General features: G+C 33.3%; 1 protein-coding gene across 5 annotated transcripts in view; it reads right to left on the bottom strand.

Moving 5' to 3' along the window:
• The window catches only part of LOC108738384 (protein held out wings), a 109,466-nt gene that overhangs the window by 9,423 nt on the left and 76,705 nt on the right, over positions 1–23,338 (bottom strand). For all 5 annotated transcript variants that reach the window (XR_001937969.2, XM_018471782.2, XM_018471784.2 and 2 more), the window contains exons 2-5: positions 22,769–22,902; positions 5,683–5,799; positions 2,869–3,009; positions 2,633–2,735 (exon numbers count right to left, since the gene is read on the bottom strand). Coding sequence is in view for 4 of the 5 variants with exons in the window: in XM_018471782.2 (XP_018327284.1) it covers positions 2,633–2,735; positions 2,869–3,009; positions 5,683–5,799; positions 22,769–22,902 (495 nt within the window). In the remaining variant the exon portion in view is untranslated. The remainder of the gene's footprint in view (positions 1–2,632; positions 2,736–2,868; positions 3,010–5,682; positions 5,800–22,768; positions 22,903–23,338) is intronic.

The raw sequence follows: 23,338 nt of genomic DNA, 5'->3' as shown, positions 1-23,338 counted from the left end.
ATTGTAATCCACGTGCCTACCACATAGGGTTAGGAATGTACCCATACTACGTGACTCATTTGGGAGGGGGGGGGGACGGGCCTTTAAAGGACCACATATGGACAGAGCGCGTTAGAAGCGTTTGAAATGTGGTGTTACAGGCGAATGATGAGGATACCGTGGATAGAAATGGTTAGAAATGAAGAGATATCCGAAAAAGTAAGAGAACACAGGTCTCTATGGAAGTCAACAAGAAATAGGCGAGATAGGTCAGTAGGACACCTTCTCAGGCATGAAGGTCTAGTCAGGCAGAAACGGAAGTTAGAGGTAGACCTAGATCAGATTACTGTTTGCAAATATCGAAGGATATAGGTTGTTCTAGCTTTAGGGAAATGCGAAGATTAGCGCAGGATAGGAAAGAGTGGAGTTGCGTGTCCAACCAGTCTTAGGACTGACGATGATGGAGACCGCGCGAGGGGTAAAGGTTTTCGTCACGAAATCAATTTCTGTTTGCAAGAAATATTTAAAACCATATTTATGAATTACTACGTGAAAACTTTAGGGGGCGGGGGCTTGGTATATACTACGGGTGGTCATCGAGCGGGAGGAGGTCACATAGTATGGCTACGTTCCCTTAGCAACGTCACATAAAGGTAGCTGTTTGTAGTGGTTTATAAACGTTTTCTTAAGGCGGCAGATAGAGTGGGCCTGATGAGATATAATGAGATTGAAATCGCGATCCGCGACTGACGGTTTCGACATAAGAAAACTGACTAGCATGAATTTTTTGATCGATATGAGCGAGATTTTGACTCTTGTTATCAAACGTGCATCTACATTTGATACTTATGATGTATTACTTATTTCTTGCGACTTCCTATGAGTCGAAACTTGCCAAATTTACAAATTATTCTTGAGAGCTATAAAATCCTTCCGGCCAAATTTACCACTGTGGGTAATTAGCACAAACTCATTAAATCAGACAAATTTACAATCGCTGGATTTACCAACTTCTTACTAAAATATCAAACACTATTTTCGGCATATTTTCCAATTGGGTGACGCCAGCCACTTCAAATTTCAACAGATTCCTCAATTAAAGAAACGACAATATTAGAAATCTCATTATTGGTAATGTAAAATAGTAAAATTATTGAAATTGCGTCCACGTCATCAACGTAGTTCGCGAATCCAAAAAGTAATGGCCACAATACATTGAAATCATTTGTAATTTGTAGTATCTACAGAGAATTTTAGGATACATCGTTTTAAGCGTTTCATGAGTAATCAAGTATTCTAAATGTAAGTAATAACCAAATTTTTGTATCCTGCTTACACATTAAAAAAAAAAATGTGACATCCTCAGTTAGAGACTGACAGTTTCGTTTTTATGTGGAATTTTAGATTTACGTGTTTTATTTAATTCAAAATAAAATTTCTGCTCTTCATAAGTACTTGCTGGACACAGCAATTTTTTGTACGATTAACAAAACACCCTGTATGTTACACGTGATTCATTCTCTTCTTTCTTCTGTTGATTGGATGATTCACTAAAATGCTAAAAAGTTAGATGACATTTCTTGGATGTATGTATTTAATAATCACTAGCTCCAAGCTGAAATGAGTTTTTACTATTTGGGTTCGGGAAACCGTGGAATTTAATTCAAATGGCAAAATTGTATGGGATAGAACTCCTGCAAGATTTGCATATGTATTATGTCTCCCACTCTTTATTTTTTGGACACACCAATTTTCAGTACATACTGCAGTGTGCTAGATTTACTGATTTTGAGGATGCGTATAATCCTGTCTTCGTTACTATTTTTAGAATGGCATAATCATTAAATGGATATTAAAAAATACTGAGTCAAAAACAGCGAAAAGTTCATTCAATTATCCAACGGACATATCTAATAAAATTCGATAGCGAATGATTAAGTTGATTTTAATCAGGAATTCGGACACTTTAAATAGTTCTTTTACTAAAGTAACTGATAAAATTTGAATGTTTGTATTACAAATTTTAACAATGTAGGATACATGATTATGCTTCACAATTAAATTTTTTGTACACATTTCCAATTATTTAGTTTTAATAAAGTTCTTTGAAAATATTATTTTCTATTGCTGTAATATTTACTGCAGATCGTTAATTTATCTATTTATCAATTTTTTATTGCTCGTCCCATTATCTTTTCATATTTTTTAGTTAGGTGAAATACAAAACATGATTTAATTTAGTCCCTGCATGCTTTTCCAATATATCCACTTATTAATATTTAAAGTGATGCTCACCAAAAATTAACATTGTGTGCAATTACTCTTGATAATAAAATTTCAAAAAAAAATCGGAAATTTAATTCTTTAAAATTACCAGATTTAATTAATTTTAAAATTATTTAACATAGAAAAAATTAAAATTGATTGATGTTCGAGAAATACTGATTAACAAAACAATGATAAATGTAAAAACGAACATAACTCCTAAATCTGAATAAATTTTGAATTATAAGCATTTTATTAAAGAAAAGTATATATTAAAAAGCGACATTATAAGAATTTAGTATATTTTTGGTGAAATTTCTATTTAAAAAGGTCATGCTGTTTGAGCACATTGAAAGCACTAAAATAGAATAAAAAGCATACTGCTTACCAGCTGCAGATGTTGTTTTTGAACTAGAATCCCTGTATGTTCCATTAATGATGGCTAGTTCCATTAGCTGCCTTTTCTTAAGCTCATCTTCACCATCAGCTTGCTGCAACAAAAAAGAAATTTTTAGTTTATATTTATCGTACGCATGTACTAGACTAAGTAATATACGTAAGTCAATTATTAAACAGCTAGTTTAAAATGATTAGAATGATTATTAATTCATTAGTGGTACTTACAGGTACTAATAATTTTTTCACTTCTTCTACAGCACGAGCCATCTTGACTTTTGCTCGATTTTCTGTATCTTCTACTGTTAAAAGTACATGAAGATCGTCGGAAAGATGCTCCCAATTCGGTTTTCCTCTGTTTTGATCTTCCTGAACGAGAAATTAATAATAGTATGTTAAATAATAAAAAAAAACAAAAAAGAAAAACAGTCTATCTGGAGAGCTTTAGACAACTTTGTCAAAACGGTTAAGTGTTAAACAATAATATTAATAAAATAAAGTTATACCTACTATTTAACTAGTATTATGAAAAACATTATCTAATATCGTTAATATAATTAAATTTAAATAAAATTCCTAAAGTAAATATACACTATGTCTGATCAGTAATTCCGAATATTTGAAAGGTAACATTTAGATCACCATAAGGTCGTCAGTCCTAAGACTGGTTGGACACGCATCTCCATCCTTTCCTATCCTGAGCTAATTTTCGCATTTCCCTAAAACTAGAACAACCCATATCATTAACTATTTGCGAACAGTAATCTAACCTAGGTCTACCTCTACTCCTCCTAACTCCTGTTTCTGTCTCTAATATGTCTCTGACTAGACCTTTAAGCCTGAGAAGGTGTCCTACCAATCTATCTCACCTATTTTTTATTGAATTCCATAGAGTCCTCTGTTCTCCTATTCTTTCTAATACCGAGCGGCATGGCCTAGAGGTCTAGACCATTGCTTAGCATTCGGGAGGACGCCGGTTCGATTCCGGGTCCGTCTGCCTTGGTCCAAGTTTTTCTGTGGTTTCCTTGGATCACTTAGACAAATGCTGAGGCAGTAACATTCCACAGATAATCTTTCATTCTCTTCTGTCTTCATTTCGTTCGTCTCATCTTTCTCACCCGAACCACCACCCACCCATTCCCACGATTCCTGAAAGCAGGCTGAAGAGGGCCTTCCGCCCTACCTTCGGGCATAGCCCGGAGGGACTGCCCGCCCACCAGCATTACTGGCTGGTGGGAATGAAACACCCAAAAGTTTTTTTTTTAAGTTTTTTTCTAATACCTCTTCATTTCTAACCTTTTCTACCCACATTATCCTCATCTAGGCGAATGATGATAACACCACATTTCAAACGCTTCTAACCTTTTCTTAACCGTCGCGCCCACTGTCCATGTTGCGCACCCGTACAACGCCGCGCTCCAAACATACACCTTTAACAATTTTTTTCGAAATTAACTGTTTTATTGAAGGCGAATATAAAGCAGAGGATAGCGCCTCTGCTTTATATTCCTACTACTCCTTCCGTCCAGACTTATTTCACTTCCTAGATACCTAAAATCAGCCACTTCTTCTAATTTTTCGTTTCCTATCTTTATATCCGCTCTTTCCCTACTTTTTCTTCCCTTGCATACCAGTATTTTTGTTTTACTTTTATTTATTTTCATACAATACCGATTTGTTTATACCGTTTCCATTTTATTTATTTCATTACATTTAGAGGCAGTGTAAAAGTTATGCACAAAAAGTACTCCAGTCAACTAGCCGCCAGTGATTGAGAAGGATTACCAGTTTGGCAGCCGCGTTATCTTAGCGCCCTTTGTTATCGCAAGCGTCAAGTGGCGAAACACATACTTATTCGTGACCTTCGCAACAACTGATACACAAACAAGCCAATTGTACGTGTGACGATAATTAGTAGTAGCCGACTCGATTCGCAGAGTTATTGCTATTAATACAAAATGCAAAAATAAGTTGAGTGTAAAAATATTAAAGAAAAAACAATGAAAAATGCACTGGCGGCACCACGCAAATTCGAAACATCATTGCCGGAACAGCTGGGGCTTTTCATAATTTGTTATTACGTTTATGTTTATGTATATCACTAAATAAATAAATGGTGGGAGATGGCTCATTCTATTTCTTTTATACGTACCTTCTTCTCCCTTAATTTTTCCTACTGTACCTACTGATCACATACATAGTGTATACCAAAGATAAAAACAACTGTTGTGTTTATATGTATTATAAACAAAAGTTAAACTTTTTTAATAAGTATTAAATAATAGTCAACAACCACGGATCGCTTTACGGTCACATGAAATACAACAAATTCTTTTAATCTTTTAACTTTCTTGTGAACAAAATACACTAGGTGAATACTTTTAACATATATTGCCATAAACATTGTAGTAGGTAATATTAAGTGCCATAAAATACTTACGTAAAACAGTCTTATGCTGCAGACAAAACAGTAAATTATTTTTTTGTTAAAATAAACAAAACATTTACGAATATATCTATAAAACATTCTAATTTCCTGAAGTTTAACATCAATTTTTTTTTATTAGAGTTATGAAATGAATGCCAATATAAAATATATTCCTTCAGTAACTTAATACTTTTAAATTTGCGTTTTCAGATTGCTGAAGGTTTTTCAAATTTATTATTTTATTAATTATATCGAAAAATTAGGTTCTAATAATCTCTATGCAAATTTAGAAGGTTTCGTTAAATTCATCAGAATATGTAATGTGTTAGTAATAGTATAACGCATGAATTACTTAGTTTATATTCTTCGAAAATAATTAATTGACTGTTTTACTAGATCGATTTAATCTGAATTAATGTTCTCATTTTCGCTATGACGTTTATTTGAGAATAACAGTAAAAACTACTACAATCAACACTCAGCTTTTGTTGTATTAATTATGAAAAATTTTCGTATTTTATTATTTTATTATTAAATTTTTATTTTTTTACGTACCACGACGGATTTTTAGTATTTTTAACAAGAGAATTGAAATCAGATTTATTAAAACAAACCTTCTTTTTGTCTCTCATCGAACCCTTTCCTCGAACCATAATTTTACATCCAGTTTCCTGTTCCAATTGTTTGGCTGTCATACCTCGGGGTCCTAATATCCTCCCGACGAAATTAAACTGAAACGAAATTGCAACAGTCAGTAATGACGGAGCACAAAAATTGCGGTACACAAAAAGCACAATAAACACTACAAATAAAAACGAATTACGGCAGCAAAGGTCCCACCGGAGAGTAACACAAGCGAAAAATGAAAAGGCGGCCAAGGATGACTTACATCCAGTTGACACAGAGACACACAACTTCAATTTCGATTGTTTCAGACAACAAACGAAAAGAACCTCGTTCTCTCTGTTTTACTTTTAAATGACCGTAATGTCTAACGGCTCTTAACGTTATAGACCACGTTAGCATCTAACAAACTCTTAATTGTTTTTAAAGTGAATAAGTACTGCCATTGGAAAAGTAAGTACATAAATAATCGTGTTCTCACATTAGACATTCAAGTATTTATAAGTACTCTTTAATGCATACGCGAAAGGTATGAAACTTTTTAAGTACAATTACATCCCGTAGTTACGTTTAATTGTGTGAAAAAGCAGTATCAACTTTTTTCCTAAGCCATTTAAAAAGACGACAATAAATTGTACATATAATAATATAAGTGCGTTACCAAGAGTATTGTATAGGGTTGTTCGGAAAGTCATTTCGTTTTTTTTTGTGGAAATGAAAGACAGTTTTCGTATAATAAACAAATACTTTATTAAATTATATATTGACCGTTCTGGTCCAACACCTTTTGCCATCTTTCTGGTAGTAGCATAATTCCACGCTCATAAAATTTTTGGTCTTTGCTGGCAAAAAACTGATCGAGGAGGTTTTTGACCTCCTCATTTGAGGTGAAGGTTTTACCGCCTAAAAAATTTTGGAGTGACCGGAACAAATAATAATCCGATGGTGCCAGGTCTGGAGAATATGGTGGGTGTAGCATTGTATCCCATTCAAGCTGTAAAAGCTTTTGGCGAGTGACCAAAACTTGTGTGAGGTCTCGCGTTGTCTTGGTGAAACACTACACCTTTCCTGTTGATTAGTTCTGACCTTTTCTGTTGAAGTGCATCATTCAGTTTGTCCAGCTGATGACAGTAGACATCTTCGACATCAAAATTGCCGGATCGAAATTTAGCGAACCACTTCTGGCACTGGCGTACTGTCAACACACCTTCTCCATACACATCAGTCAATTTCTTTCTGGCTTGAACAGCATTTTTACCCTTTCTGTAGTAAAACACTAAGATATGTCGAAAATGCTGCTTATCGCTCTCCATATTTAAAAGGGCACCAACCAAAAACTACTGCGTAGAATTAATTGGAATTTTTCACACACAAGCCTTGCCATATGAGCTCTCAAAGCATATAAAAATTATACGGCTTAAATGTGAAGTTGGGTGCAAAAGAATACAATTAAATCCTCTGTCGGGAAAAAACGAAATGACTTTCCGAACAACCCTATATAATACTAATACATGTGTTGAAATTATTGTTACTTAAACTTTGAATCTTGCATTTGTTACTTGTACTTGTACAAGAAGAAAATCCTAACATTAACAAAATCTTCTTCATTTGGGTATATTTTTAATAACATTCACGAACAGTAATATCTTTAGGCTTTCACGATCTATCGCCATCGATCACGGCAAAAAGCCCGAAAAATAAATGTATTCACAACAATTAGTAGAGTGCTTAAGAGATACACTTTGCTTCTTCTAAAATGTTATGCTCATTTTATAGTGGTTATCATCAGCATCATCACTACACCTAATTAGTTTTTTTAAGCTACATTAATGATAATGAATTATAGCCAAATTATTTATTAATTAACTTTTTGTCGTTGTTAAGACTTACTTTCTAACGTTATTCACCATTTAATGGCAGTCATTAAATTTTTATGATTTTAAGCAGTGCGAGCTTCTTTTTCTTCTTCTTGTGTTTGCTAATTTTGTAAATACACATTGAATACTTTTAATGTTGGATGAAATATTTTATCTGTAAACACTTTTAGAATTCTGTTGTAGGTACCTCAAACGAAAACACAGAATCCTTTAAAATTACACACGTATTTGGTTGACAACACAGCCAATTCTCTTAGAAATTCTGATGTGAAGAATCTATAAATTTGGAATATTTTGCGCTATAATTATTAAGGATGTACTCTGATTTTTTTGAATATTATAAATCAAATTATTAACCAAATCAAGTAATTTTACAAACGGACGATGTCAACCAATAGTGTGAGGTGTTGAAGACGTATGGTTAGATGTGGTAGGATCCCAAAAGCAAGCCACTTCTGTGTTCGCGAATGGTTAATTTAGAAATTCGAAAAAGATTAAAAAGTATGTATGTCTGTACGGGTGCGAATCATGGATGGTGGGTGAATGAAAAGGTACTAGAGAGAATAGGAGAACAGAGGACTCTACTGAAGTCATTAAGAAATAGGCGATTTAGGTTGGGAGGTCTCACGCACGAAGGGATAGTCAGAGACATATTAGAAGCAGAAACTGGAACTAAGAGGAGAAGAAGTAGATTGGTTTAGATTACTGTTCACAATTGGTTGAGGATGTAGGACGTTCTAATTTTAGGGAAATGGGAATATTAGCTCAGGATAGGAAAAAGTGGAGGTGCGCGTCCAACCAGTCTTGGGAGTCTTATTACTGACAATCTTATGTCGATGATGCATGAATTAAAGAAATTTTATGTGTTTGAAACTTTTCTGCTTTCTTTAACAATGTACAGATTCTTCGGCGTCATGACAAGTCTCGACTAATTTATTGTATTTTCAACAATTTTGTTAATTCGGCATCAATTAAGTGTCTAGAATGTAGAAATAAAGTTGTTAAAAAAGGCATGATTGAGCTTACACTTTCTATAAATGATTAAGACAGTAAGAGCATAAGTAATAGGTATTTATATTAAGTAAATTTTAAAAATAGACATTTACTTGTCAACTGACATATGCTAAACACAATACATAAAGACATCGATCAATAATAGCGATAGTCATTGCAGTGATCGTTTCCATGACTCTGGCTATAAAAGTGTGTTGGGTGTTATGATCATGGCCAACATTGCCTCTTGGCGATATGTATAATAATTTTTGAGTAGGCGTTAAAAGCAAATTTATTAGTCGTAATAAGGTTATTAAGTGTAGTTATAGGTATATATGTATATGTATAAATACAATAAAGTATACATAGGCGGATCAGATACATATCAAAAATTCAAATTATTTTGTGTCATACACGAAAAATAGTGGTCATTCTGACCGAGTATATTGAGATTTACAAAGGAATATAAAAATGAACAAGCCGGTACTCATGAGCAAAAAGAAAATAGATTTGAAGTATAATATCGGATTGGGAGATTTAATAAGACTGGGCGTTCCACATTCAGTGGCCCTTTCATTAGAATATTTCTCAAAAAAATCCTGCGTTTATCAGGGATCCATGATTTTTCATCCCCCGACATAATATCACCGGACAAAATATCCCCGTGACAATATATCTCCAGGCTAAATATCCCCTCCACAATAAAAATCGCTATAAGAAATTTTTTCCAATATTTTATTCAACCTAACCTAACCTAACCTAACCCTGTCAAACATGCGCCATGCTACCTTGCCGTACGTTCCCTTCCTTACCAACCACACCTCACATGATCAAACATAATACAATCCAACCCGTCAATCCAGCGCAACCTAACCTAACCCTATCGATTTAATGACTTATATATTACTGACAATCAAACGTTATTATTATTAAATAAATACAAATAAATATATGAAATATTTCATTATCGGGGCTTTTGTTCGATGATATTTAGTCTGGAAATATTTTGTTACGGGGATATTTTGTCACGGGGATATTTTGTCCAGGGATATTTTGTCAGGGATATTTTCCCCGGGGATATTTTGTCGGGGGATCAAGACACCTGATACGGTTTATCAGATAGCAACTACCAACTTTGTTTTCCTTTAAAAATTACAACTACATATTAGTGTGATATATCGGTCAATATTTTTAGTGATGATCAAAAACGGTCTTGGCTTTCTCTTAGTTTTGTACATTTAGTAAAACCAAGACTAAATGAATAAGGCGCAAGACCAAGAGCAAAACTTCTTACAAAGATCCTCGCAAAATTTTCGCCTAAATTCTAATACGGTTACAAAATGGAATTGAAAGGCTAGAAAAAACTTATTTGTTAACTTTTATTAAGAGCTACTAGAATCTTACCTAAACTTTCTATAAAAAAACTACAGAGACGGTTTTTAGTTTTGCGGTTTTCAAAAAATTTGATATTTTTTATTAGAAATCAATAGTCAATTTTTGTAAAAACTGAAAAAAAAATACTGAGTACGAATACTACCCAAAACAATTGTTAAATAATTAACTTCCATTTCATTAAACCATTTACACATTTTCGTTAAAATTGTTGAACTGGATGTGATTCGTAGGAAGAAAACGTTTATATCGTATTTAATTGAGTGGTATTCCACAATAACTGTCTGGAACTATAAATTGTAACATTAAATTGAAATGGAAGTCTTAACCTCGAGTAACTTCCAAATAAATTGAATGACCTCTTTAAAATAAACGAATATAGTTGGGATTCCTACAACATTGGCAACTCCCTTCTACAACACTTCCCTTTTTATAGCAAGAAATTTATGTCAAATTAAAAAATAGACCAGACGCATAAATGCCATGTTTTTTTAATCATAAAGAAATAATTTTAATGAAGTAAACGCTTCTTTTTTTTTATTTATTGGCCAATAACAGCAATGAACACCCAAATACCACACTAATTAAATGTACAATTATGGTTAACAACTATTAACGGTATCTAGGATTTTGAGAAAATTTATGTCACCAGCATAATAACGCCTTTTATATACGCAAAAGAACATTGTTTCTGATTTTTATTTTAAGGTTTGGTGATGCATATGCAGTTTTCTTTTTTGTAACAATTTTATTAGAAGATTACTCATGACAATTACTAAAATAGTTAGCTACTGTTACTTTCTAGGATATAATTAATTAGGTAAAACTAAAAACAGCAAACTCGTGTGTTTAAGTTTATCAGAAAAAGAAAAATTGATTAAGAAGTCTTTTTAAACAGTAGTAGTTATTTAAGGATTTATTAGCTCATAGCCTAAACAAACAGTAGATAGGTACTTGAAGAAACTGTCCTTGAAATTAGTTTGTACTTCTTGACCTCTTCAAAACAGTTTTTTTTGTTTAATGTACATAATAAAATGAGCATAAGTTTTAGATTTTACTTACAATTACAATCGTAATCTCATCGGCAACTAACGAAATATTAATACAATAATTTTATGGAGGTTCTTTGCAAAATTGTGGTACCACAAGTACATAATGAAGTACTCGTATCGTTGATGTAAAGTAGCTTCTTCTCAGACAACATCTGTGTAAAAAGGGTCAAGTAGTTCAGTAAGATCATGATAATATATCTAAGAATTATAATCCCTTGTTCATTATATTCTCAATTATAAAACCACTACATTTTCAATAATTTTATGCGTACTTTAAACGTCAAACATTAACAATTTAACAGTTATAATATGCCACTAGGACTAGTGATGTACAGAATTGATCTTATTGATCTTGATTTTACAATATTGGACTTGTGAAAATGCAAGACATACATTAAGACCAATTCTGAGCGAACAAGACCAATACTAAAACCAAGACCGAATATGCAAGATCAAAACCAAATGCGAAAGACTAAATGAAATATTATTTCTTCCGGTTAAAGTATTTAAAGTAACATTTCATTCAATGTTTTTACTTCTTTGAAATATCTTGTACTATTTTCTTCGCCAATATGTAAATTTATGCGTTCAAGGAAGGGTCAATTATGTGTTGGAAGAAGGGTAGTTTTTGACTTTTAAAACTCTCACAATTATAGACACTATTTTTTTTAAAAGACAGAAAAAAGTATCAAGTTAAATTCCTGACTAACTAACATGAAAAGCGAGAGGGTACAAAAAAAAGTTGTTGAATTGGGACACACCTCTAAACAAAAACTATAAAGGTTCGTAGTTGGTTAGGGAATCAAATGTAATATTGCATTTGCCTGGCAGAAAAAAAAATTGGTTACAAAAATGTACAGGTCTGACGAAGCAAGCTGGCGAGCGGTCGCGCAGGAACTTGCCCATTTATGACCTATTTGGGTAAGTCACTTGGAACCGATACACAAATAAGCTTTCAGTAGGCGTAAATTATAGTATTAATACAGATAGGACAGTAGCGTACTAGAAAATAATGTAAAAACATGACTTATCAAAAAGAAAAAATTAACCTATTGCTTTTGTTTTATAGTTGGTTTTCACATTCACTCTCATCATGGGAATCTCTATCACTGTCACCAACATCAACAATTAGTTCTTCTGTTTGTCTGTCTATAACTTGCTCACTGATCCCTATTTTTAAATATTTAATCTACGCCCCTGATAGGAATACTGAAGAAAGAGGACTGCAATCGTTATACCTAAAACTGCCTACTTTTGCCACTGCGCATCCACGCCATTTTAAAATTTCCGCCAGCTTCCAGCGTCAGGCCTGTAGGTATTTTGGATGTAGTTGGGTACATTATGCTTTCAGGTTTTCGTATTTATAGGAATTGGACCTTATAATGACGTATCAGCACATTCTATAAAGGATTAAAGAAGAATCGACTTTCTCTTTTAGCAAACAAGACACACTCGTTGTTTATTCTTTATATATTACAAGTAATATCATCTACAACTTCAGAACGCAGGAAACTAAATAAGGCTAACTTAACTGAGATCATCTCATCTCGTCTCATCTCATACAACATGCCGATTGAAAGCTTTCCATCCGGAAATATTTTAAAACAGATTGGAATTTAGTTACGTAAGTATTTTATAAGTATTGTTTGTATTTCTTCATTTACAATCAGTGTAATTGCTTAAAAGGACAGAGGGTACGTACGACAACAGTACAATAAAAACAACATTCAAATGCTTTCAAAATTTTGCATTTAATCCGTTTTTCTATTATCCATTTTTATGAAGATGCAAGGGTTATACGTCTCATCTATTCAATTGTTACGTTTATTTGTTACAATGAAACATCTATTATATATACCTATTTGCATTATTTATATTTTAGCCCAAAAACGATATAATTTTATGTTAATAAAATGTAGTAATTAAAATATTAAAGACAAGTCCGCTGCAATTCCTACCTGACATCTCTTTTCTACGTTTACGATATTCCCTAGAATGTCTGTCGTGATTAAAAGTAGGCGCTCTGTCAGCAACCGCTCTGGTCTAATCAGTAAGTTGAAAGAAGAAAGCAAATGCGACAGTTTTATTGCGGAATATGCAAATTTTGAACGTCTCAAACTAAACTGTGTATCTGTATTTCTTTTTCTATGCGATTTTCAGAAAACAATTGCCTGACTTCCTGGGGGAATATGTTTAAATAACAATTAAAACTTTAAAATTGCATTTATTTCAGACAATTATAAATATTATCAAATAAAAACGAGATAATCATCAGCTTATTTTTCATTTTTTCCTCGATAACCATTTAGTGAATTTGAATAACCTTACGCTAAAGTGATTCTCCAGAGCTCAAGTTACTTATTATAAAAGTTTGAAATTTCTGGTAGCTTTTTTTCTGTNGTACCTTCACTCCTTCCAATTCAAATCATTTTCCAAAAACTAAATTATCCCATTTCCCCAATTGTTTGCGAACAGTCATCTAATCTGGGCCTTGCCCTGCTACTCGTTTCTGACTACTATCATGCCTCTAACTAGTGCCCTATGTAGGAACTGTCAGAGTTGATAATCGGGTGAACTTCCGCCCAATATTGGGTTGCCCAACTTTGGCTGGACGGATTTCATCGAGGACTGAACCAAGTTAGGTACACAATTGATCTACCAAGATAGTTTTCGCTATCCCAGACCTGAACCAAAGTTGCCTATATTTACCCAAGTCCGCGCCATTTTAACGAGTTGTTTTTAAGACAATATAACATCATTATCATAAGGTCGTCAGTCCTAAGACTGGTTGCGCACGCACCTCCACTGCTTCCTATCCTGAGCTAATCTTCGCGTTTTCCTAAAACTAGAACATCCCACATCTTTAACTATTTGCGAACAGTAATCTAATCTATTAAAGTAAATTTTTATTGAAGACGACTCGACCCTGCGCTATCCTCTGCTCTATATCCGTACTACTTTTTCGTTCCTGACTTATCCGATTTCCTAGATACGTAAAATCAGCCAATTCTAATCTTTCGTATCAAATTTTTACATTTGTTCTTTCCCTACTAGACAACATATGCACAACTAAAAATTACTTCTTACATTAATTAAATTCTTCGGAATGATTTTTTCCTTTCTTCTCTTCCTCGAAAATCCTTTAAATCGAACAGTCGAAATTTCAAATGTCAATGCAACTTCACTTGAAGACACAAATCTCGCTAATCACAAGTTCTAAAATTTAACAGTCAGCAATCAGTAATGTGATTATAAGCTATTCCTTTATGATGAATTTTTAGATATACAAAATTTTGAACGAATTCCGCATGTTTTGTGATCAATATAGAATACCGGTAATAAAACATATCCACTTCCATTATTTACTGGAAATTCATTTATAAATTATTTACTCACACTTAGATATTTTAATGTAGGACTTCCATATGCAATCCACCAAGGAATTCCTAAAATTGGACAGCCTTGTTAGGTCCTCACATTATCATTATCAAGTTAATTTGCTTCCAATTTCTAGTCAGGTCATTTTTTTTTTTTAACTGATACTTTATGTCATTATATAATATTTTTTTTTGTGTTACGTTGTTTCTTATTATTACACTAAACCGAATTTAATATGCTCTTAGGGTTCATTAAAATTGTATATAATTGTACATCCGGTATACATACATATATACGTGTATATATGCGTGGGATTCCTCATTGTATTCTGGATACAATACTGGCATATCCATCTGATTCCCACAAACAAAAAATAAATTGGGCTCTCAATAGTAAAATAAAAATGTTGTTTGTTTTTATGGACCACAACATTAGTTTTTTTACTAATTTGGTTGTTTTTCCTTCGTTGAGTAGAAAGTTTTCCGATATGGTAACTGCGATGATTTAATAACAATGACAAACGCGTGTAAGAGTAATAGGTGACATCACGTCAGCCATTCTTTTTTATTGTTATTGTCTACAATGTAATGCAATATTCTGTAAATTAAAACGGTTGGAAAAGGATAGTGTTTGATGTTGATGTAAAAACATTTATACACATAAGACATCCACATTCATCAGATGGAACATGCATATGTATGTATCTATGTATATGTGTATGTATATAGCTACGTAGAAATAAATAAATGACTGCATGCTTAAGTATGTATGTGTTCGTACGCATATTATACGTATGTAAACATAAAGGATGTTCACCTTCTTTTGCAAGGGAATTATTATGCTTTTTGTGTGTATATCTAATTAATTTCACTTTATTTGACATCTAGGAAGTAATTTTGCAAGATTGTATAAACTGAGAAAAAACTGAAGTTATAAAGGTGGGATCCGAAATTTATAAATTTCGGATCCCACCTTTATAACTTCAGTTTTTTCTCAGTTTATACAATCTTGCAAAATTACTTCCTAGATGTCAAATAAAGTGAAATTAATTAGATATACACACAAAAAGCATAATAATTCCCTTGCAAAAGAAGGTTAAAATTGAGAAAATTGGTTTTATAATTTTATCTTGAACCCGGAAAAGTATTATTAGCGTCGTCGACATTTTCCCAAAATTAAAATTTATAAATTTCGGATCCCACCTTTATAACTTCAGTTTTTTGTCAGTTTATACAATCTTGCAAAATTACTTCCTAGATGTCAAATAAAGTGAAATTAATTAGATATACACACAAAAAGCATAATAATTCCCTTGCAAAAGAAGGTGAACATCCTTTATGTTTACATACGTATAATATGCGTACGAACACATACATACTTAAGCATGCAGTCATTTATTTATTTCTACGTAGCTATATACATACACATATACATAGATACATACATATGCATGTTCCATCTGATGAATGTGGATGTCTTATGTGTATAAATGTTTTTACATCAACATCAAACACTATCCTTTTCCAACCGTTTTAATTTACAGAATATTGCATTACATTGTAGACAATAACAATAAAAAAGAATGGCTGACGTGATGTCACCTATTACTCTTACACGCGTTTGTCATTGTTATTAAATCATCGCAGTTACCATATCGGAAAACTTTCTACTCAACGAAGGAAAAACAACCAAATTAGTAAAAAAACTAATGTTGTGGTCCATAAAAACAAACAACATTTTTATTTTACTATTGAGAGCCCAATTTATTTTTTGTTTGTGGGAATCAGATGGATATGCCAGTATTGTATCCAGAATACAATGAGGAATCCCACGCATATATACACGTATATATGTATGTATACCGGATGTACAATTATATACAATTTTAATGAACCCTAAGAGCATATTAAATTCGGTTTAGTGTAATAATAAGAAACAACGTAACACAAAAAAAAATATTATATAATGACATAAAGTATCAGTTAAAAAAAAAAAATGACCTGACTAGAAATTGGAAGCAAATTAACTTGATAATGATAATGTGAGGACCTAACAAGGCTGTCCAATTTTAGGAATTCCTTGGTGGATTGCATATGGAAGTCCTACATTAAAATATCTAAGTGTGAGTAAATAATTTATAAATGAATTTCCAGTAAATAATGGAAGTGGATATGTTTTATTACCGGTATTCTATATTGATCACAAAACATGCGGAATTCGTTCAAAATTTTGTATATCTAAAAATTCATCATAAAGGAATAGCTTATAATCACATTACTGATTGCTGACTGTTAAATTTTAGAACTTGTGATTAGCGAGATTTGTGTCTTCAAGTGAAGTTGCATTGACATTTGAAATTTCGACTGTTCGATTTAAAGGATTTTCGAGGAAGAGAAGAAAGGAAAAAATCATTCCGAAGAATTTAATTAATGTAAGAAGTAATTTTTAGTTGTGCATATGTTGTCTAGTAGGGAAAGAACAAATGTAAAAATTTGATACGAAAGATTAGAATTGGCTGATTTTACGTATCTAGGAAATCGGATAAGTCAGGAACGAAAAAGTAGTACGGATATAGAGCAGAGGATAGCGCAGGGTCGAGTCGTCTTCAATAAAAATTTACTTTAATAGATTAGATTACTGTTCGCAAATAGTTAAAGATGTGGGATGTTCTAGTTTTAGGAAAACGCGAAGATTAGCTCAGGATAGGAAGCAGTGGAGGTGCGTGCGCAACCAGTCTTAGGACTGACGACCTTATGATAATGATGTTATATTGTCTTAAAAACAACTCGTTAAAATGGCGCGGACTTGGGTAAATATAGGCAACTTTGGTTCAGGTCTGGGATAGCGAAAACTATCTTGGTAGATCAATTGTGTACCTAACTTGGTTCAGTCCTCGATGAAATCCGTCCAGCCAAAGTTGGGCAACCCAATATTGGGCGGAAGTTCACCCGATTATCAACTCTGACAGTTCCTACATAGGGCACTAGTTAGAGGCATGATAGTAGTCAGAAACGAGTAGCAGGGCAAGGCCCAGATTAGATGACTGTTCGCAAACAATTGGGGAAATGGGATAATTTAGTTTTTGGAAAATGATTTGAATTGGAAGGAGTGAAGGTACGTGTACAAACAGTCTGTACAATGATCACCTTACGAGGGTGGATTGATAAGTTTCCGGCCTGACCAAGAAAAACAAGGTTTTTAAAAATTTTTTTTTTTTATTTCTCAACATAATCTCCTCCAAGGCTGATACATTTCTCATAGCGGTGTTCCAGTCTATTAATGCCATCTCTATAGACTGATTCGTCAAGCTCCTCAAAATAACCATTTACAGCTTCGATTACTTCTTCATTGTCCGCAAATCTCTTACCGCCAAGCCATTTTTTGAGATTAGGGAACAGAAAATAGTCACTCGGGGCTAGGTCTGGAGAGTAAGGAGGGTGCGGCATCAATTCAAACTTTAGATCGTTGATTTTAGCCGTCGCAACGATTGACGTGTGCGCTGGTGCGTTATCGTGATGAAACAAGATTTTTTTCTTCGCCAGATGAGGTCGTTTAATTTTCACCTCGTGGCTCAAACGTTGCAATAAGTCTGCGTAGTATTGACCAGTGATAGTATTACCCTTTGCAAGGTAATCAATGTATATAATACCTCTTGCATCCCAAAAAACAGTAGCCATAACCTTGTTCGCCGAAAAAATTGTTTTTGCCTTCTTTGGAGTTGGTTCCCCTGGTCCAATCCACTGTTTAGACTGTTCTTTGGTTTCAGGAGTGTAGTGGTGGACCCACGTTTCGTCAACGGTTACGAATCGACGCAAAAATTCGCTTGGATTACGCTTATACAATGACAAATTTGCGGTAGAAATGTTTTTTCGAATCAATTTTTGGTCGACTGTTAGCAAACGCGGCACCCATCTTGCACAGAGCTTTTCCATATGCAAATGTTGGTGCAAAATATGTTGCACACGTTCATATGACATCTTACAGGTCTCAGCTATCTCACGCACTTTCAATCTGCGGTCTCCCAGCACTATTTGATGAATTTTTTCGATCATATCTGGAGTTGTGACCTCAACGGGGCGTCCTGAGCGAGGCCCATCAGAGGTGCTCACACGACCCTTTTTAAACTCGGAAACCCACTGCTTAACGGTTGAATATGACGGGGAGGATGTCCCCAGTGTTGAGTCCATCTCTTTTTTAATTTCCTTCGGCGTTAACCCCTTCAAATAAAAGTATTTGATGACAGCACGATTTTCCTGCTTTTCCATTTTTACGAAAACCACAGAGGCGTCTTGTTCAGCGTGCTGTCAAACCTACACTAGCAAGGAGATCGGGCTGAAACTATAGCTACAAGCTATCCAAGGATGGTACTATAGAATGTCACCTCAAGGTAGGCCTAGTGGCGTCATCTCTTGGTTAGGCCGGAAACTTATCAATCCACCCTCGTATGATGATGAACATGCCATACTGCATGTGGAACCTTAAGCAAATTTGGAGTATAAGCGCTCATAGAAGAATTCGCAGTGCTTTTTCCACTGTTTCTTGGCTAATGATGTCTTTCCCGAAATAGTATGCAAAAAACCCAGAAAATTGCTTTTAATTATTCGTATTTTGTTAAATTTCACTTTAATGTTTCAATCACAAAATGGACGTCTGCTAACCAGGAAATTATGAGAATACCTTCGTTTCCCTTTATCATGACGAGGAACATGACTTATTACATGCGACGTTCCTAGGAAAATTTGTATATGTATATGTGCCCCTTTAAGGGCAGCGTTTTCCAAACCTTGTAAATTGTAGTTAACATTTAATTAATAATATTTACTTTTCATAGTTCATTTTTGTTAAACGTCTCTCTAAACTGTCAGTTTTAAAACGGACGTCCGCTAATCACAACATTCTACAACCGCTGAAAATTATTTATTAGTCTCTCCTCGCTTCTTATTCTGAAGATTACGACTATCTTATTTATCTTATGGACTTTATTTGGTTACAATGATAGAAAGCCAAATTTGAAAGTTGTCATTGATGAATTTTGGTGTAAAGGTTTTATCAAGGTAGGCTTTTGAGTATACAGCTTTTCCTGCAGACGGTATCGAATGTAAAAGTAGTATATTCGACACCATTTTTAAAAAAGCTGCTATTGACTTTAATACTCTCCTTAGCAAAAGCTTTACATCTAAACGACAAACGTTTTGGTGTTGGTTTAAAAAATAAATTGTTTTTTGCAGACTAAGTAAACATCTCTGGTTTGCGACACTCCGTGGTCAGGAATATCGATCGACAATGAGAACTAACGTGTGTTGGTCTTGATTGCATCTGTCGAAAGTATACGGATTCCTATCAATATTTCTAGTTTTGTTTGTTGATATGTCAACCAATAGTAGTAACTCGAACACAGAATTGTTGTGTCGTCGGGTGAAATTCTCGAAAGGTTAAAAATCCTCACTTGACTTTTTATGGGTTTCCAAAGGATCCATAGGAAATAGAGAGGCGAAAGAAATGGATTGCCAATGTGCTTTCGTAAAGCTGGCAAATCGTGGGAACCGACCAACCATTGCGTTTTACATCTTGAAGATAACAGAAAAATTAAAACATCCAGGAGAAGCTGCGACTTTTTCCTAAAATTTACGACCGGAAACATTTAACACTAACTCTGGAACGAGAAAGTGGCAGTAGCAGTCTTTCGAAGAACAGTTTCTTTGATGAAAATTTCATCATCCTGCCGTTCTTGTCTTGTTTTTCCTACACATCTTTAATGTGCAAATTTATCAAGACTTACAAATGGACTTATCCCAAAACCAGCTGATATTAACTTTTTAAAAATGATCTTTAATGATGAAACCCATATTTTGATCGTACTTTTAAGGAAACGCGACGTTGAAAAAGGTTTCAAGTTTATTGCTTGAAAGCATAACTCATTATCTGTAACTGACTCTCTCTCTAAAATTCAGGAAATCGCCGGTGGTGGCGTTGTTGTTCCGAAAGCTTGATGCTTACTTACGATTAGCCCATAACTCTTAAGAATCAAGTATGTTAAATAATGTTATGTAAATATCGTAGAATTACCACAAAAAAACCACGTTTTCATTTGCATGTAGGTGAATACATCAGCATAAAATACCATTGTCCCATAATTGGCCAAAACTAACATACTCACATTACTCCATTGTTTTTGCACATTACAGTAAAATTTATTTTTGAACGCCGCAGTCTCGCGTGAATTGCATTAATTAATAACCGAGAAGTGTAAAAGTAATTAAACTTTCACGAATTTTATTTTTTTTTAATTTCGAATATTTTCTATGCCGAAAGGAGAAACTGAAAATGCATTATTTAAAATATAATTTTGTTGTATTTATTGTTTATGAATGACCTTTAAAGTAACGTATTTAAATTGTAGTATGTATTCACTTCAACATATACATATATAGTTTCTTTACAAAAACCGCTAATGTAACTACCTGCATGTAATTCTTTTGTAAAAAATATTTTCTACTTAATGTTGGCGTTTTTAAAATTATATTAAATAATATTGATGATTTGAATAACAAACAATGAACACAAACTGTAAGGACGTTTCCTGCGAATTTCTTTTTTTAGTCCTTGGCATTTTAAATTTTTTGCTAATTTTGCTGCATCTTAGGAAACTTAATTATAAAGGGGCCCATGATTTTTAAAACTCTCTACTAGCGTAAATTATTTACAATTCTTTATATTAAAGGATAGAATAGTAAATTTTGTATTTTCTTTTAAAATCATTGAACTTTTTATATTAAATACTCGATTTTATTGTAAAACTATTTAGAATGCCAGAGTGTTTATGGATTCCCAACAATAATATTAAACAAAATTAAGGTTATTGTAAATTTATACAAAAACTGATTCACGAAATAAAAGGAAGATCAACAAAAGTGTTATCCTAATATAATAATATAAATATTATTACGCCAATAAGAAATAGGCGAGATAGATTGGTAGGACACCTTCTCAACGATGTTACAGACATATTAGAAGCAGAAGCAGGAGTTAATAGGGGTAGAGGTAGACAAAAATTATATTAGGTATTGTTTGGAAACGAAGATGTAAGTTTTTCGAGAAATGCAGAGATAGGCTCAAAAGTTCAACATAAGAAAAAGTGGAGGTGCGTGCCCAACCAGCCTTCAGGCTAAAGATCTTCTGATGACGACGAATAAAAAAAAATAAATAAAATGGAAACGTCAGTGACAGAATAGTATTGAATGATAATAAATAAAATTAAAGCAAAAATATTGGCATGCAAAGGAAGTGGAATAAAATATAATAAAAATTGGAGACGGAAAGCCGATTTCAATATCAAACAACTCGAGGTGGAGGAAGTGGTAGATTCATAAAACAAGGAATAGCACAGGATTAATTCGATAATTCAAAAACGATTAGTTATTAAAAGGGCTCTATATAAGGATGCGAAACAAGAAGCAGCGGAAAATAAAAAGTTAGAAGCGTTTGGTGTTAAACCGCATATAGTAAAAATACTTTAGTTATAAAAGGTTGGAAATGAGGAGGTATTGGATAATGTAGACAAACAGGAGGTTAATAATGACAAGAAGTTGGATGGTAGGATACTTTCTGAGATATAAAGCACTAGTTGGAGACATATTAGAAATTAAAAGCAGAAATAGGCGCAATAAGTAGCAGAGGAAGACTCAGATTTGTTGTCTGTTCGCAAACAGTTAGAAAAGTGGGATATGTTCTACTTTTCGGGAAATGATTCTTTACAGTAATGACCTTGTACTGATAATGATGGTGAACAAGCCTTACTATATGTGGCACCCGTAAGCAAATTTCAAGTGTAAGCCCCTATAGAAGAAGGATTCACAGTACTTTTGCCTCTGTTTCTTAGCTATTTTTTTCTTTCCCGAAATAGTAGGCAAAAAAAAACAGAAAATTGCTTTTCATTATTGAAACAAAAATTACAACCGATGAAAATTATGAGTTTATCTTTGCCTCATATTCTCATGATGAGGAACATAGCTTATTACCTACATGTGAAGTTCTTAGGCAAGTTTCAAGTATAAGTGCACCGTTTTTTAAACCTTTTAAAACAAAGTAAGTTATGATGATGCATTTTTAGTCAGAATTATCAATTAATTACTTTTATAATCCGTAATTACATTAATGAAAAAATGCCTTAACGTTATGACGCTTCTAACCAGTGCATAGGCTAGCATGAAATTTTTGGAGTATTTTAACGTTAATTTTTGTATTATAAGTGTAGTATAATTTTTCTAGTATAATTAGGGACCCAAATTCAAAGCCAAATATTTTACAGGTGAGAGAAATTTTGGCACGCTTCCGTTTAGACGTAAATTTTGTAAATAATCGTGACAACATATGTTTAAACTTACATCTGGATGTTCCTTAACTGGTACATAGACTTTTTCCGTGAGTGTCATCACTTGTCCTTCAGGTTCAGGTAACACTAAAGGTTCCTTTTTAACTCCATTTATTTGAAATAGACTTGCCCTCACTTTGGCAATTTCTGTAAAAAAAGAAATTCGACTGTTAATAAAACAATATCTCTCAAAGTAACTTATAGTCAAACTTCCCTTAGAGAAAGTTTGAGTTGAGGAAAGTTTCTATTTTTAATTTTTTTTTTTTGAATACATTGCATTTACAAAAATAATAATAAACTATTGAAATGTTCAAAAAGAAGCATTAGTAAGGAATAATTGTGTCCATGGGTTTTTACTGTTAAATATATCACTTCGATAACCAAAAATGATAAAATTACACAGCGCTACTAAATATGAGGGTGCATTCTTGAGATTTAATGGGCTTTTCGATTAGATCTCAAAAATGCACCATTAGCTTTTCACGCTAACTCAAACATTATGTTCTTTAGGAGTTTTTATAACATCTAGGAAATTAAATTTTAAATAAATACCTTGTTGGAAAATTCTTTTACTAGTTTTAGT

The sequence above is a fragment of the Agrilus planipennis genome, unplaced genomic scaffold (assembly GCF_000699045.2).
Source record: "Agrilus planipennis isolate EAB-ADULT unplaced genomic scaffold, Apla_2.0 scaffold178, whole genome shotgun sequence".
NCBI classification, from domain to species: domain Eukaryota; kingdom Metazoa; phylum Arthropoda; class Insecta; order Coleoptera; family Buprestidae; genus Agrilus; species Agrilus planipennis.
Note: the sequence above shows the minus strand (reverse complement) of the source record. Positions and strands in the feature narration are given on the sequence as shown.